Source organism: Nycticebus coucang, chromosome 8 (genome assembly GCF_027406575.1).
Source record: "Nycticebus coucang isolate mNycCou1 chromosome 8, mNycCou1.pri, whole genome shotgun sequence".
Lineage (NCBI taxonomy): Eukaryota > Metazoa > Chordata > Mammalia > Primates > Lorisidae > Nycticebus > Nycticebus coucang.
Genome location: NC_069787.1, coordinates 8132109 through 8150395, shown reverse-complemented (window position 1 = coordinate 8150395; position 18287 = coordinate 8132109). Strand labels below are relative to the sequence as shown.

At 41.2% G+C, this 18287-nt stretch overlaps 1 protein-coding gene across 3 annotated transcripts in view; it reads left to right on the top strand.

Moving 5' to 3' along the window:
• ATG7 (autophagy related 7) overlaps positions 1–18287 on the top strand; it is a 273640-nt gene that overhangs the window by 82499 nt on the left and 172854 nt on the right. For all 3 annotated transcript variants that reach the window (XM_053600407.1, XM_053600408.1, XM_053600406.1), the window contains exons 13-16: positions 7651–7845; positions 9406–9609; positions 11614–11729; positions 17071–17146. In XM_053600407.1, coding sequence (XP_053456382.1) covers positions 7651–7845; positions 9406–9609; positions 11614–11729; positions 17071–17146 — 591 coding nt within the window. The remainder of the gene's footprint in view (positions 1–7650; positions 7846–9405; positions 9610–11613; positions 11730–17070; positions 17147–18287) is intronic.

The window sequence follows — 18287 nt, the reverse complement described above, 5'->3', positions numbered from 1 at the left end:
TCTAAAGCAATGAATTTTCCTCTCAAAACTGCTTTTGCAGTATCCCACAGGTTTTGGTAGCTTGTGTCTTCATTGTTGTTATGCTCAAGGAAGTTAATGATTTCCTGTTTTATTTCTTCCTTCACCCATCTGTTATTCAACAGAAGATTGTTTAGTTTCCATGCCTTTGGGTGGGGTCGAGCATTTTTGTTAGAGTTGAGTTTACACCTTTAGTGCCTTATGGTCTGATAAGATACAAGGTAAAATTTCAATTCTTTTGATTCTGTTGATAATTGTTTTGTGTCCCAGGATATGATCAATTTTGGAGAATGTTCCATGGGGTGATGAGATGAATGTATATTCTTTATCTTTGGGATGGAGTGTTCTATATGTGTCTATCAAGCACAGTTGTTCTAGGGTCTCATTTAAGTCTCTTATATCCTTGTTTAATTTTTGTTTAGAGGATCTGTCCAGCTCTGTAAGAGGAGTGTTAAGGTCCCCTGTTATTATGGTATTATCAGATATCATATTGCTCAGACTGAGTAAGGTCTGTTTCAAGAATCTGGGAGCATTTAAATTGGGTGCATAGATATTTAGAATTGAAATGTCTTCTTGTTGTATTTTTCCCTTGACCAATATAAAGTGACCATCTTTGTCTTTTTTGACTTTAGTTGCTTTAAATCCACATGTATCTGAAAATAAGATTGCAACTCCTCTTTTCTTCTGAATTCCATTTGCCTGAAAAATTGTCTTCCAACCCTTGACTCGGAGCTTTAATTTGTCTTTTGAAGCCAGGTGTGTTTCTTGCAGACAGCAAATGGATGGCTTGTGTTTTTTAATCCAGTCAACCAATCTATGTCTCTTCAGTGGGGAATTCAAGCCATTAACATTTATTGAGATAATTGATAAGTGTGGTAGTATTCTATTCGTCTTATTTTGTGAGAGTCCATTGCTTAGTTTTATCTTTTGCATCAGTGTGGAGGTTAGGTTCTGTCCTTTAATTTCTGAGTTCTTACTTTGCTGCTGATCCATTGTGGTGGTCAGTGTGCAGAACAGGTTGAAGTATTTCCTGTAGAGCTGGTCTTGTTGTGGCGAATTTCCTCAATGTTATTATATCCGTAAATGATTTGATTTCTCCATCAATTTTGAAGCTTAGCTTAGCAGGGTACAGAATTCTGGGCTGGAAATTGTTCTGTTTAAGTAGATTAAAGGTAGATGACCATTGTCTTCTTGCTTGGAAAGTTTCATTAGAGAAGTCTGCGGTCACTCTGATGGATTTGCCCCTGTGGGTCAACTGGCGCTTACTCCTGGCAGCTTGCAGAATCTTTTCTTTTGTCTTGACTTTGGACAGGTTCATCACAATGTGCCTTGGAGAAGCTCGGTTAGAGTTGAGGCGACCTGGGGTCCGATAGCCCTCTGAAAGCAGTGTGTCAGAATCTTTGGTGATATTTGGGAAATTTTCTTTTATAATATTCTCTAGTATGGCTTCCATTCCTCTGGGGCATTCTTCTTCCCCTTCTGGAATTCCTATAACTCGTATGTTGGAACGCTTCATAAAGTCCCATAATTCTGACAGTGAACGTTCTGCTTTCTCTCTCTTCTTTTCTGCCTCTTTTACTATCTGAGTTATCTCAAAAACTTTGTGTTCTACCTCTGAAATTCTTTCTTCTGCATGGTCTAACCTGTTGCTGATACTTTCCATTGCATCTTTAAGTTCCCTGATTGACTGTTTCATTTCCTGCTCTGCTATATCCTTTTTATATTCTTCATATCGTTCATCTCTTATTTGATTCTGTTTTTGGATTTCCTTTTGGTTATTTTCCACTTTATTAGCAGTTTCCTTCATTGTTTCCATCATTTCTTTCATTGTTTTCAACATGTGTATTCTAAATTCCCTTTCTGTCATTCCTAACTTTTCTGTATAGGTGGAATCCTCTGCAGTAGCTACCTCATGGTCCCTTGGCGGGGTTGTTCTGGACTGGTTCTTCATGTTGCCTGGAGTTTTCTGCTGATTCTTCCTCATGAGTGATTTCTTTTATCTGTTTCCTTGCCCTAATTTTCCTTTCACTTCCTCTTGCTCTTTAAGTTCTCGTGCCTGTGGACTAAGGGTTACAGGACCAGAAGGGTGAGAAGGTTTAAGAGCAAAAAAGGGATGAAAGAAAGGAGGACTGAGTGATAAGGAAAAAAAAAGAAAAATAGAGAAAGGAGAGGGGGTGGGTAAAGGGAATATTGACAAAAAGAAGAGAGGCACAGAAAGAGGGAGACAGAGCAGTATAGGTGTACAGTAGGGTACTTTGATACAACCTTAAAAATAAAACCACCTTCTGGGGGTGCCCAGTTGGGTGGTTCCCTTGAGGTCAGCAGCTGTTTGCTAACCTGATCAGACATAGTACCCCACCTCCACCAAGTAGAGAGGAAAGACAAAAATGCTATAAATCAAACCAAAACAAGCAAACAGAAAACTTTACGGGATAAAATTGGCTGGAAAAAACAAATAATAGCGGTAGAAACACTAACAAAAATGAAGTTCTAATTATTGAAATAGGCAGCAATGGGAAATTATAATTAAACTAGAAAAATTGAGAAAGAAAAAGGATCTGTATGGAAAAGGTTGAACTTAAAAAACAAAAAACAATCCACAACATCAAAATAAACAAAAAAACCCAACCAAACAAACAAACAAAAAAAAAACACACAACCAAAAACAAAGCAGTATGTATATGTTATTGAATATTGTCTGGGCAACACGTGGTCTTCTGGGGTATGAGATGTTAAGCACAGTTCTGATACGACTAGAGGCTGCTAGTTTCTCAAACCCCAGCAGGTAGACACCCTAAATCTCTCTTCAGCCCACTTAAAAGGCACTTTTAACTTGTTCACTTACTGAGCAGAAGCTTTCTCAGGGAAGTGCTTGTCGCTGGAATCACTGCTGAAGTGGCTATCCACTTACCCTGTGTCTCCCTCTGCCCCTGAGGGTTAGGTCTGCAAGGTGGCTCAGACCCCGCCCTTAGGCTACTTGGTCGCTGCGTTACCAGCTCCCACCCAATTCCAGCTCTGCGACCCTGAGGGCGGAGCTTGCCAGGGCAGATCGCTCACAATGTCTGCCTGTGACCCAGAGCCAAACACTATTAGCTCCGTCTGGCTCAGCGGCTCAGACTGGGGCCCTAGACAAAGGCCAAAGTTCTCCGCACTCCCGCTCAGGCTGTCCCCAAGGCAGTTCAGCTGAGTGCCAAGTCCAAAGACACCAAAACAGTTCACAGGTAAGGCCTTTCTGGTTTGCAGTCTCGCTGCTACTGAACTTACAGTTGCAGGCGGGTTTAGACGGATTGAACACACGCGACCACTTGCCAGTTTTCCACTGTTTTAGTCCTCCTCTTGGGGTCCAGAAGTCTCTCGCTGACTCCCTGTATCCTCTCAGGGGTGATGGTAGGCAGATCCCACCAGCCAGAGATGCCTGGAGTCCTATATCCCCAGACTCACGGTGCCCAGATGCAAGGAAGCTGTTACTCGGCTGCCATCTTGCTCCACCTCCCAGAAAATCTTTATTCTTGTCTGCTGGTGTTCCTGGAATAATTTCCATATGCCAGGATGTAAGTGTCACATTGACCCTTTCCAAGTGTCTTAAAAAATGCTATGGTATCCCAGCTGCTCGGGGGGGCGAGGGCTGAGGCAAGAGACTCACCTAAGCCCAAGAGCTGGAGGTTGCTGTGAGCTGTGACGCCACAACACTCTACCGAAGGCGACAGAGTGAGATTCTGTCTCTTAAAAAAAAAAAAAAGCTATGGTAAAATTACCTTAAAAGAACTATTCTGCTGCAAGTACCTATGCCTGATGCTGGGTTGAGTTAACTGAATAAGAAAACAACTTATTTTTTATAAATGAAATTTGAGTATTTGAGGTCACCATATTTTTTAAGACAGGGCAATAAAATTTAAGATTATGGAGTTAAACACTTAAACACTTTAAAATCTCATTCTGGACATCTGCTTCCAACCTTAATCAGTAACTAATACTGGGCCAAGCTCTCCCACCATAAACAGTTATGCACCTGGAAGAAATACATAAAGTAACTCATTTCAGACAGTGAATAGGTAGTGAAAGGCTGTTATTCCACACAGGGAAAGATTTGACCCAGCTCACTACATGGAGGCTCTTTCTGGCCCATGCCAGAGCCCATGGGGGCCTACGGAGATGTTCTTGGTCTTGATGAGCGGAGGGAACAGAGGTCAAAGCAGCTGAGGTGGCTGAAAGATATAGGACCAGACATAGGGACCTGTGCAGAAGAGTTCCAGAATATTGCCTGGCAGCACCTTGAGTCTTTGAGTAGTCAGTGGTGAATGCTCAAGGCAGGACTCCGTCAGCAGCCTGGGCGGAAAACACTGCAGGGGAGCTGTGAGCAGAACAGAGATTCCAGAGCTCCCACAAGGCTGGGAGACACTGGAATGTCCAGAGAGAAGAGGGTCTGTTGAATATTCCGAGCTCTTAAGTGACAACCAGAAAGGCCACAGAACTGAAGATAAAAGCTAAAACTTACAAAACTTCTAGGAGAAAGCATCTCAGTGGTCTTGTGATAGGCAAAGATTTCTTGGGTCCTAGTAAATAGTAACCATAAATGAAAAATTTGAAAACTTTGACTTAATCCAAATTTAAAACTTTTGCTTCTCAAAAGATGTCAGTAAGAAGCCAAACTGAGAAAACATTTTGCAGTACATGTATTTGACAAAAACCTTCATCCAGAATACATAAAGAGCTCCGTAATACAGGAGGCCAGCAAACCAGCTTTATTCTCAGGGACAAAAGGCCTGGACAGGTGCTTACTTCATAGTCTGGATCTGTGAAGGGCTAGTGAGCTGGTGAAAGTGCTCACCACCAACAACCATCAGGGAAATACAGATTAAAACCGTGGAAATCTCTCTCTCCACACTCACTAAACTGGCTAAAATGAAGAAGTCTGACGGTACTAAATGTCAGGCTATGGAATAACCAAAGCTCTCATTTTTTGCTGCTGTCAGTCTGGGTATTTCTCATGAAATCAAGCACACACCCTACCTAATGACCCAGAAAGCACACTTTTTGATATTTACCTAAAGGAACTAAAATACACACACACTAAAATACTTCTAGGAAAATGTCCGTAGGCAACTTTATTTATAATAGCTAAAATGGAGTAACCATTAACAGGAAAATGGATAAACAAGTGGTGGTATAGTCACACAATATAAAGAATGTACTTTTTTTTTTTATACTATTGATACTTAACAATATGGATGAAACTCAAAAGCATTATGCTGAGCATAAAAAAAAAGCCAAACACAAGCAGGAAGATACTCCAGGATATCATTTATACAAGGTTCTGGAATAGGCAAAACTAACCTATGGCTCATAAAGTCAGAAGGGAGGTTGTCCAGGGATAGTGGGAATTGACTAGGAAGGGGTACAAGAGCGTTGTCTTGGGTCATGGACACAGCCTACGTCTTTATTCCCCCTTTATTCTGTATTCTTTTTTCGTTTGTTGGGTCAAAGTGAGCTGCAGGCTCCACAGTGTTCTGTATCTTGATAAGTTAATCTGTAGTTTGTCAAAATACATTGAACTACACCTGTGGGAGCTGTGTGTTGTACTTTACGTTACTCCTCACCTTGGCTTACACCTTTGAGTCTTAGAGAAATTCTAGAAAATATTAATACCTGGGCTCACTTTTAGAGATTTCAGCTTAAATGGTCTGAGGAAAAGCCCAGGCATTAGGAATTTTTAAGACTCTCTAGGTGGTTCTGCATATGGCCAAGGTGGAAACTACTGTGTTGAAACTTGCTGAATTCCAGCCTCCAGGGTGTGGACCTAACAGATTGGCTTCCGTCAGCTTACTGGGAGAGTACATGGACATCCACCTAGGTTAGCGAAGTTTATGTGGGTAAGGATCAATTCCTGAAAAGTCTGTAATTGGTATTAGATAATTATGCTTCCATCTTGGTGTTATGAAAGTGTATACATAATAGTTTTTAGAACCATTGTGTAAAATGCTTTGTCAATTAGAATATGCCAGTAAGCTGTTACAGGCCTTATTATTACTGTCATCTTTGGTTTTTTTTATTGTTTATGGTAGTATTTGGTACCTGGCAGATGTACAACATTTAATGAATTAATGAGATCCTGGTAGTTGTCTCTGGATGGTGTTATTCTTTTTTTTTTTTTAGAGACAGAATCTCACTTTGTCAGCCTTGGTAGAGTGCGGTGGCGTCACAGCTCATAGCATCCTTCAACTCTTGGGCTTAGGTGATTCTCCTGCCTCAGCCTCCTGAGTAGCTGGGACTATAAGCATCCGCCACAATGCCTAGCTATTTTTTTGTTGCAGTTTGGCTGGGGCCATGTTCAAACCCGCCACCCTCGGTATACGGGGCCAGTGCCCTACTCACTGAGCCACAGGCGCTGCCCAGAATGGTGTTATTCTTAAAAGGGACTGGTTTGTGAATCTTTCTTCTTTCTGAAGTCCTTTCTACCTGGTGTCCTTTCTTGCTTTACTTTCTTTTTCATTCTTTTTGAAATTGTTGCTGTCTCTTACTTGCATTCCAAGGACTTAGGTTAAACTGATGATCAGGAGAAAGTATCTGCAATCTTCAGATTCTTAATAGATTTTCCTTCATAAAAAGACTTACTTATCCTGCCCCCTAAGCTTTCTTCTAGTTAGGTGAGGGGTTTTGGCAAATGAATGAAAAAGCTATGTTTTCACACACGTATTTCCCTATGGCCAGTGATATGCAGAAGTGAAGGGTGCAGTTTATAGTTCTAGAACACTTCCTGTCCTGTGGAAAGTCAGGGTCCCTGGCTTCATTACCACCCATATGTGACTCACTGTTGATGTGCTGAGACATTATAGAGTCAGCAAGGGGCAGATGGTAAATTGTAGCACTGTTCTGAAGCCCTGTGGACAATTCAGGACAACTTGGGCTGCTGGGAAGCTTCTGGTTCTGTACAGGGAATGAACCCTCACTTCTGTACCACACTCTGCTGTCGCCCATCCCACCCCCTTCACCACCACACCACCCCCCATATCAACATACTCCTAAGTAGATTTTCTGGTTATAAGTCAGCAAGTGGAGTTTTTGTTTTTGAGTACCTAAAACATGTGTCTACTCCTGAAAGGATTAAGGCATGATTATCATTCATTCTAACCTTATGCGAATTTATTAAATCAAATTATTTTTGGTGGAATACCCCATTTGGAGATGATTCACTGAGGAAGTGGAGAGGAGGACAATTTGGGAGCAAGCAGAGAAAGAGAGCCTCGGTGGAAAAGAGAACTTGAGCAGGCAAATGGTATTGTGACGGGTTTCTTGGCCTCAGATGGCAGGAAAGGGCCACAGAGACACAGTTTTCCTCCAGTGTCCTCCTTATCACAGACGGGAAGTGTTCTCTTTTCTGAGAGTATGATCCATAGGTCTCTGCGGCCTTATCCTGCCCTCAGGGTCCTTGGGGTGACAGGTTGAGTGGTCTGGGACGCACAGGTGAAGAGGTGGAGGGCGCAGATAGGGTGAGGGAAAAGCAGCAGAGTCGCGCGTGGGGAAATTTCTGATATAAGTGGCCGTGCATGTGTGCTGGTAGCTGTTGGAAGCGTGGGCTCTGAGATGTCCCCCGTCCCTTTACTTTAGACATCAGTGTACTCTGTGTTTCCCTAGAACGCTAGAGGGTTCAACATGAGTATCCCCATGCCTGGACATCCGGTGAACTTCTCCACTGTCACCTTGGAGCAAGCCCACAGGGATGTGGGGCAACTGGAGCAACTCATCGGAAGTCACGATGTCATTTTCCTATTGATGGATACCAGGGAGAGCCGGTGGCTTCCCACTGTTATCGCTGCAAGCAAGAGAAAGGTAGAGTAAGCTGGGTGCAGGGCACGTGCTTGTAGTCCTAGCTGCTAAGGAGGGAGGATCGTTTGAGGCCAGCTTAGGCAACATAGCCTAACCCCATCTCTAAAAAAAGAGAAAAAAGTAAAAGAGAAGAGAGAGAAGTGAAATGTGGTGGCATTTGTCTCTGATTGTGACTTAATGTACGGCCACCCCAGAGGGAGCCATGTTCCCAACCCTACCACCCCTCCAGGAAACAGTCACCTGTGTGACCTTACAGCATAGCGCCAAACAGTGACCTGTGTGACCTCACGGCATAGCGCCAAACAGTGACCTGTGTGACCTCACAGCATAGTGCCAAACAGTGACCTGTGTGACCTCACGGCATAGCGCCAAACAGTGACCTGTGTGACCTTACAGCATAGTGCCAAACAGTGACCTGTGTGACCTCACAGCATAGTGCCAAAGGGCTTTCACTGCAGACTCTGTCATTGCATCACACACCGCCACCCATTATAATAGGTATCAGTTACTGCTTAATTTTCATAACAATCCTTTGAGGTGCCCTACACTGGAAGGTGTACCATATTTACGTTAAAATACAAGCTCCCAAAGGATGGAGACTTTTTCTTATTACTACTATCTGGGCAGTGACAACTTTTAAGAGCGAATAGTATTGAACAATTAACTAAGTCATGGTATATACTCAGGATGGAATAGTATGCAGCCATTCACAGTGATGTTTCAAAGGATTTTAATAACAGAAAATGCCACATTATGTTAAATAAGCAAGACACAGTATCGTATACGTTTTGTGTCAGTTATATATAAACTTTGACGTCCTCCTCCTGGCCCCCACTGCACTGAGGAAGAAGAAGGAAAATGGGCAAGAGGAAAGCAAGCAAGGGAATGGAAGGGAAAGAGGAAATAGAAAAGAAAAAGCTCTAAACTAGTAACAGGAATTATTTGAGCTGTGGGTAGTGAGTAATTTTTATTTTCATTTCTAGTATGATATTTCTTTATTTTTCAGTGTTTCTATGTGATTAGAAATTTGGGGGAACAAGTTAAATTACATCTAATAAAAGTTGTTAGAAATGAAAAAAATCTGTCCTTAAAAAATCTACGTGGAGGGTGAATTAGATAGTATGTGAATTACATCTCAGTAAAGCTGTGCAAAAACAAAGCTATCTGGACGTGACAGAACATAGCATAGTGGTGGAAAAATGGGTTTCAGAATTGTAGACTTGGTTTAGTGCCCCTACCTTTTGCCAACTAAGTGACTCTGAAGAAGTTACAGAACGAACTTCTCTGCCTTTCTGCATCCTCATCTATAAATGGGGAGTGTTTGTTGGGAGTTTTAAATGAAAGTAAATGAGATAGTTTATGTTGATCACTTAACAAGTCTTTTGTGCTTCATAAGTCTTGGTGTTCAGTAGCTTTTACCATGGTTAGCTTTTAGAATCTAATTATACTCATATGCAAAAAGTAAATCTTAAAAAGTTTAGATTTTTAGCTTTTTCACCAAAGAATTAGCCACGCCTTCAAGTATATGTGTCTCTTAATTCTGTTCCTTTATTGAATCTGCAGCTGGTCATCAATGCTGCCTTGGGATTTGACACATTTGTTGTCATGAGACATGGCCTAAAGAAACCAAAGCATCAGGGAGCCGGGGACTTGTGTCCAAGCCACCCTGTGGCATCTGCTGACATCCTGGGCTCATCACTTTTTGCCAACATTCCTGGTTACAAGCTTGGCTGCTATTTCTGCAATGATGTGGTGGCCCCAGGAGATGTAAGTGGATTTCTGTCTAGTTCCATGTATTTCCTCTGACCATCTTGGGCACTGAGGCAGAAAAGCCCAGGTCTTTTATTTATGACTAAATATTGCCCTTTAACAAAGAGAAGAATTCTCCAGTTTGGAAGTGATGAATGACATTATCCCACTACAAACCTTGATTGGCATCATCAGCTGTACAGTTGTTTTTGTTCACCAATATAAATGGAGCTACAAACCATTTTGGTGGAAAACTCAGTGAGGAAATAACAGCGTAGGCTGTTCCCTGACAGCACTCAGCATTGTCTCCTGTGCTTATCTTACTAAAGAGAGCACTAAAAATGATGAGTCTAGGGGATGAGCACAGTGGCTCACATTTGTAATCTAGCAGTTTGGGAGACTGAGGCAGGAGGATTGCTTGAGGCCTGAAGTTTGAGACTGGCCTGAGAAACAGCAAGACTTTGTCTTTACAAAAAATAGAAAAAATTAGCCAGGCATAGTGGTGCATGCCTATGGACCCAACTACTCAGGAGCCTGAGCCAAGATGATCACTTGAGCCCAGGAGTTGTGAACTTGCTGTGAGTCAAGACATCACCACTGGGCTACATGCTGAACAACAGAGCAAGACCCTGTTGCCAAAAAAAAAAAAAAAAGTCTAAAGACCCAGATTCCATGCAGGCCTTGACATGTCTCACAGGTGATTCTAAGTAAGTCTCTTAGGTTGCCTGTGCTCTGCAAAATGGGAGTGGAACATAGGCTTGACAGATTTAGGAAGTAAACATACAGGATTCCTAGCTAATTTGAATTTCAGGTAAAAACAATAATACTTTTTAGTATAAACATATCCCATGCAATATTTGAAACCTCTTCCTACTAAAGCATTTATTTATTGTTGATCTGAAATTCAAATTTAACTGCGCATCTTGTATTTTATTTGGCCGTCGTTGTAGGAGAGGGAAGAATACTTGTCCTGTCAACCTGTGGCAAGTGGGTCAAGTGTGAAGGTGCTTGGAACCATTCAAGTGCAAGATTCTGTAGCTTCCCTGACACCACACCAGGCAGTCTGTAGGAATTTTTTTTTTTTTTGGCAGAACAGATAATAATTTCCAGTGAAGCAAAGCAGAGATGTTCTGTACCCTCCCCTCTATTTTTCTTTTCTTTTAAAACTTGTTCCTTATTAACTGAGACCTCTTAGATGACTGGCTTTTATTTCTTCCCAATATAAAAACAATTTAAGAGACCATAATCATTCTCTTCTGTGGGTGGCTTGATGATCTCCATCATGGTGTAGTAATATCCAACTCGTCTTGCTAGTTACTGCCACCAAATTGGATCGGGGTCCAATGTAGTAAAGTCTTATCTGTTCATAAGGTGACAATTTCAGAGTCAAAATTATCTCTAAAAACCTCCTAAGTTGCCCACAGTTGGAAGGTTAGAATTTCTTTGGTTGGGCCAGTGAAGGCTTGTGTTTGGAGCCATGTTGTAGAAAGAAAATCCTTGTAGTTATAACTTTGGCATCACACTCAGAGTGAGGAGATGCCCACATTGTTCAAGGCATATAGAACTGGGGACTGCAAAAATAGTAAATTACTGCTCCCATCTCACAGTAACTCTGAGACCATTAACTCAGAATGGCAGGGCAGAATCACTTACACTGCTCCAGTTATTAGTATTCTGTCTCCTAGCTGCCAAGCACAGCGGAAATGAACTGAGTCAGTTAATGGCACATGTAATACAGCTGTGCAGCTAAGCCTGCATTTTTGATTGATTTTCTCAAAATCCTTAATTTGTTTAAACTGCTAATCCTTTTAAGCATATTACCTCATTTAGTTTCCTAAATCATATCTTTTGTTTATCTTGATAATCCCAAGAAATGATATTATTTGAAGCTGAACGTTCTTTGCCAACAATGAGCATCTGGTTATATTTTAAAGCTTTATCGTGGAGAAGTTTCATGCTTCAGACAGCTAGAGTTGAGTGGACTACAACTTTCAGCACATATCCATGATTGTTTCTCTGCAGTCCACCAGAGACCGGACCTTGGACCAGCAATGCACCGTGAGTCGCCCGGGACTGGCCATGATTGCAGGAGCCTTGGCGGTGGAACTGATGGTTTCTGTTGTGCAGCATCCAGAAGGGTGAGTCTGTGGGTTGGAGATGGTTGTCTAAACAGAGCTTTGTAGGCAATGGATCGTCAGTGTCTCCCTTGGCCTTTTCTCCGTCTGACTTTTCAGATTATTGCTCTTTCTATCCTCAAAAAGCAGAAACAAAAAAACAAAACTTAAAAAACCAGGTCTGGTTCTGTGGCTTAAAAGAACTTGCCATGCGGTCTTTGGGGTTTCGTATCTGCATCCTTTCGGAGCTGAATTCTTCTGGAGTTATTTGGAAACTGCTAATAAGGGAGAATAAAAGCTTTGGTAGGGAGTGTAGGACCTTCATGCTTTTATTCGGTTAGTAAGTTTTGGGGTTTTTTTTAATCCCTGAACACTTGTAAGGGAGTACATGAATCATTTATGTTAGAAACTGTACTCTGCTGTAAGTATCAGAGAGCCATCTTCAGGGATGTAGCCAAATGAGGCTGCATCTTTTTTATGGAGCAGGAAGTTCAGAGGCAAGCAGTCTGGGGCTGGTACAAAGGCTTTGTTATGATACCAGGATCTTGAGTTTCTTCTCACTTAGCCACTTTGCTTTCTCCACTTTGCTCGTCACCTTGTGGTCACAGGATGGCTGCTCTACCTTCAGTATTGCTTTTGTGTTACAGTTTAGAAGGCCATCCCTAAAGGATAAACGTTGCCTTTTATTATATACCTCTGAGTATGCCCCCTTTAAACGAGCTTTCCTGGAAGACACTCACTGATTCTAATTCCTGTATCATATGGCCTCTCATAGCTGCAAGGAAGACGGCCAAGTGCAGTTTCTTGTGGCTGGGGCACATTGCCTCTCGGAATAAAATTATAATAAAGTAGAAGAGAAGCATTGGATAGGCAACCAGAAAGCTCATTAAAATGAGCGTTTAAATGATCTGCATGCTTATTTAAAATTTTTCTTTCTATTTTAAACCTAGGCAGTATTACTATCGTTACGTAATTGGTATTCATTTAGTTTTGCTGACACGTTTTTTCTTAATGTTGCTTCTGCCCTATTCTCTTTCTCTTTTTCTTTTGAGACTCCCGTGCATGTCAGTTAGATTCCCTAGGTGTCCTTCATGCTCTTTTCTGTATTTTCAGTCATTTTGTCTTTCCTTGCTTCATTCTGGCAGTTTGCCTTTGACTTACCTTCTGGTTTACTAATTCTCTCTTCCTCTGTGTACAATATATGTTAAAACTGTCCATTGAGTTTTTAATTTCATTGTGTGTCAAGTCAAGAATTTCTAATTGATCCTGTTCTCTGCTGACATTGTTATTTTTCTTTTTGATTCCTTGGAAACATTTAATTATGTGGTTTTTTAAAAGTGTTTATCAGATATCTTCATTATCCTAATCCCCATGGGTCTCTTCCTATTGTCTGTTGTTTTTCTTGGTTTCTCATCACATATTGTTTTCTTATATAACTGGTCTTTTAAAAAGACAAAAAAAATCTTTTTATTATGGAAAATTCAAGGGCAGGGAGCGGTGGTGGCTCACTCCTGTAATCTTAGCACTCTGGGAAGGCAAGGCAGGTAGATTGCTTGAGCTCAGGAGTTCAAGACCAGCCTGAGCAACAAGACCCCGTCCCTAAAAAATAGCCAGGCGTTGTGGCGGGCGCCTGTAGTCCCAGCTACTCAGGAGGCTGAGCAAAGAGAATTGCTTAAGCCCAGGAGTTTGAGGTTGCTGTGAACTATGACTCCATGGCACTCTACCCAGGGTGACAAAGTAAAACTCTGTCTCAAAAAAAAGAAAAAGAAAATTCAAACATATGAAAGGATATATGTGAGCCAAGCACAGTGGCTCATGCCTATAATCCTAGTAGCACTCTGGGAGGCTGAGGTAGGTGGATTGCCTGAGCTCACAGTTTCGAGACCAGCCTGAGCAAATGCAAGACCTTGTCTCTAAAAAATAGCCAGGCGTTGTGGTGGGCACCTGTGGTCCCAGCTACTCAGGAGGCTGAGGCAAGAGAATCGCTTAAGCCCAAGAGTTTGAGGTTGCTGTGAGCTATGACGCCATGGCATTCTACCAAGGGCGACAAAGTGAGACTCTGTCTCAAAAAAAATATATATATATATGTATATATATATATTTGTGTGTGTATTGTATATACAGAGAAGGTGCCAAAAATATGTACATATCTTAAGAAAGAAGAAAAGTATGTTATTACAATTGTAATACTCAAGTCATGTTCAATTTCTGCAATTGTAAGAGATACAAGATACAATATACAAGATAACCAAACATCAGTATTTACTGAGTTTTACAATTTTAATGCAGCTTTTTCCTTTCTTAAAATATGTATACTTTTTTTGGCAATGTGTGTGTGTGTGTGTGTGTGTGTGTGTGTGTGTATCTCCCCTGTGAACACCACCCAGCTTCAACAATTGATAACATATGGCCAGTTGTCATTTATACATAACTGTACTGTTTTTTTCTCCTATCGCTTGGCTTATTTTACTTTTTTTTTATTAAGTCATGTATACACAGATCATGAATTTATGATCTTTATAAATTCATAAATTTATGCCTTTGTGGGATTCAATGTGTTGATTATTTGTACAAATTGGAGTGCTTACATCCTACATAGCTTTCACCTCATTTACTTAATCACAGTGTTAAGACATTTGTATTCTATACTTGATAGATTTGACTTGTACCCTTGCACTATGCTCCATAGGTGTGGTCCCACCATTCACCCTCCCTCTATCAAACCACCCCCCTCCCTTCCCCCCTTGTTCCCCTTCCCTCCTTCATTCTGGGCTGTAGTTGTGATTCATCTCTCATATGAAAGTGTGAGTGATTATAAATTGGTTTCATAGTAATACTGAGTGCATTGGATATATTTTTTCCATTCCTGAGATACTTTACTAAGAAGAATATTTTCCAGCTCCATCCATGTAAACATAAAAGAGGTAAAGTCTCCATCTTTTTTTAATGCTGCATAGTATTCCATGGTATACATACACCATAATTTATTAATTCATTCATGGGTCGATGGGCACTTGGGCTTCTTCCATGTCTTGGCAATTATGAATTGAGCTGCAATGAACAATCTAGTGCAAATATCTTTGTTGCCAAGTGATTCTTGGTCTTTTGGAGTAGAGGAATTGCAGGATCAAACGGCAGGTCTGAGTGTTCTCCAAACTTCTTTCCAAAAGGAACATATTAGCTTGCATTCCCACGAGCAGTGCAGAAGTGTTCCCTTTTCTCCACATCCACGCCAACACCTGTAGTTTTGAGATTTTGTGATGTGGGCTACTCTTACTGGAGTTAGATAATATCTCAAAGTGGTTTTGGTTTGCATTTCTCTGATGATTAAAGATGATGAGCATTTTTTAATGTGTCTGTAGATCGCTGGCTTATTAAAGCAAATCTAAGACAGTACATCATTCATAAAAATGTATCTTTTTAGTATATATTACTACTATCTTTACATATAAAAACAAAGGCAATTCTTTAATATCATCCTTAGTACCTTGAATATGTTTGGTTATTTTTAATGCAATACTAGACATCATAAATGCAAATTGTAGAGATAATGTTATTTACATTGGGTTTTTTCTGGCCAACCAGTAGGGTCAGTGCACTAGCAGTTTCCGAACACTTTAAACACTTTAGATCAGGGCTGGTCTATTTATGGTTCACCCTACTCTGAACCAAGGGTGAGCCCAACCCAAAGCTTGGGGTATCCTTCTTGGCTGCTCCCGACTGGCAGACCCCAATATCCAGTTTTCCCTCTAGCCCCTGTAAGTCTGTCAGTATTACCGTTCAGCGTCTGATCCTGTGGCCACTGCCTTTGGAGGTTAGCAAGCACTTTGTGAGGGTAAATTCCTCTGCAAGTGCCTGCTTTACCTTCATGGGCCTCTCTCCTCTCACAGATCTTGGCTCTATAATTCTTCCCTTCCTTGGTAGCTCTCTGATGCATTCAAATGTAGTTTTTTACACTTTGCTTAGCTTTTCTATTTATTCTCAACTGGAAGATTGGTCCTGACCACCTTGTCCACCAGTACCACTCCACTTTTTCAATTTTTCACTAATTAAGCTCTCATAGTCAGAGCTGACTATATGACAAATACACTGTGGTTTATTTGTTTTTTTAAACATTTACATAATGCTTACTTTGTGCCAGGCACCGTTCTAAGCTCTTTACAAACATTTATTTGTTTTTTTAAACATTTACATAATGCTTACTTTGTGCTAGGCACTGTTCTAAGCCCTTTACAAACATCATTTACTCCTCATAGCAAACCTGTTAGGAAAGAACTATTATTATTATTATTAGTCCTGTTTTGATGGGGGGAAATTGAGAAATAGTATCAGTTAGTAGCTAAATTCACATAGTCAGTGGCACAGTCAGGATTTAGCCCAGCCAGTGTGGCTCCCAACTGTTTTTGATCACTATGTTATGCTGTTTGTAATACAGGCAGGAGAAGATTGAGTTTTTGAAAGATTTATGTTTCCAATTCTCAGAAATTCAGCACACAAATGAACATGAATATTCTATTTATTGTGTGACTCAGAGCTTGTCTATGCAGTTGAAAAGATGTTGCTTGTGCAGTCTTGGTGGCATATGTAACTAGTGCAGGTCCTCCAAGTTAAAGGGGAAGCAATTGCGTTTGGTTTTTATTTTGTCTTCTTATCTTTGTCACCCACCGTAGCTATCCCTGTTTAGTGTCACCTCCTGACAGGAAGTATTTGGGATAAAATCCTTGAGAACTGATTTTATGCTCCCTTCACCCTGACCCTGTGTCTACATTTTCCCCGAAACACTAGGTCCTGTGTTTCATTTCTTTTGTGATACAAGCGATGCTTGGGAAAGAGTGCATTATTTCTCCTGCCTAGTTGTTTTTCATCTTTATTTCTTCATTTTGGTAACATTTATAGCAACTCAAGAAGTTAAGGTTAGAAAGTTTTCCACTTCAAAATTTCAATGCAAAAATGTGCTGTGATGTTTTACAAGACTGTCTCAGAGCAGAGGAGTTAATATTGATTGCCTATCACATGACAGACATTCCTTTCGGCAGCTTATCTAGTAATAGTATATTCTTGATTTATTTGTCACAGCCCTCATCTTCCTCCTTTATCGATGATGGGCCTGAGACACAGAGCAGGTTAGCACCTTGCCTGTGCTCGTAAGTTCTCGTCTTTCTGGCTCCAAACCATGCATTGTTTGTATTACTCTTCCTGCTTTCCCTCCCAGGGAAATTAGTTTTTTTGCTAGCTTACGGTGCCCAGCAAGGGGCATTTTTAGTTATCCTTATAAATTTTACATGGATGTCTGCCAGATCTTCTTCACATAAGTTAAACATAAACTTTGATTAAGTGAACAGCTTTAATTATTTCCTTTCCTCAGGGGCTATGCCATTGCCAGCAGCAGTGACGATCGCATGAATGAGCCTCCAACCTCTCTAGGGCTTGTGCCTCACCAGGTTAGTGATTTGAAACTGGAATCACAATTCTGAACCTGATCCCTTGGGTACAGGGGGAAAGCATGTGGGGTCACTTTGCCCTTGCATCAGCCCAGCCCAGCCCACCTCATATCCACCCTGTTTGTCCTCCCACTGGAATTTTAGTGGGAGAACTTTGACCACCTGGAAGGTATTCCTTGCTGCAAAATAGCAATGAGAAAACATCGCGAACAACCAGCGTAGCCCAGAGGTTTTGAGTGTCGTAAGCCAGTAAGAGGCCTCATAATGGAGTAGAAAAAGAAAGAACAGGCTTTGGAATCAGCCAGATGATGGTTTAAATCCCAGCCCTGCAGTTATTAAGGTGGCTCGCCTTGGCCAAGTCACTCAACTTCTCTGAGCCTTAGTTTTCTTATCTGTAAAATGGAGATAGTAACACCGAATTCAGCTGTACAGATTGGGGATGATAAAAAGAGTTCATATACTATAGGCCCTCAGTAAATGATCCCTGCTATTTTTATTGCTGTTGTTTGTTATTATTATTGAGTCTCTAGCCATACAGAAATCTTTTATGGGTAAGCATGGGAAAACCATTAGAAGCATGTGGTGTCACCAAAACGTGAGATGTCTTTTTAGAAAAGGAATCCGAAGCATCATAAGGCTGGACCATCCCTTAGGGAATGAAAAAGAAAAAAGCAGTTAGGTGAAAAATTAGAATCCGTGTTACCTCTTCAGTAGTTTTCAGTGCCGTATATGTATATTCAACTTTTTTTTTCTTTTTTGAGACAGAGTCTCACTATGTCACCCTCAGTAGAGTGCCATGGTGTCACAGCTCACAGTGCTTTGTGGTTCACAAGACCTTGTCAGATGTAATCCTGGATGCCAGGTAGAGCATCTGCTTTTACTGATATAGAAATTGAGGTTCAAGCAGGTTAAGTGACTAACACAAGCTCTATGACGGGTGGCTCAGTGCAACAGGGCTAGGGTAGCAACCAGAGGCAATCTCCAACTCTTGGGCTTAAGCGATTCTCTTGCCTCAGCCTCCCAAGTAGCTGGGGCTACAGGCGCCCGCCACAACGCCTGGCTATTTTTTTGTTGCAGTTGATTGGGTTCAAACCCGCCACCCTCCGTGTATGTGACTGGCACTGTACCCACTGTACTACAG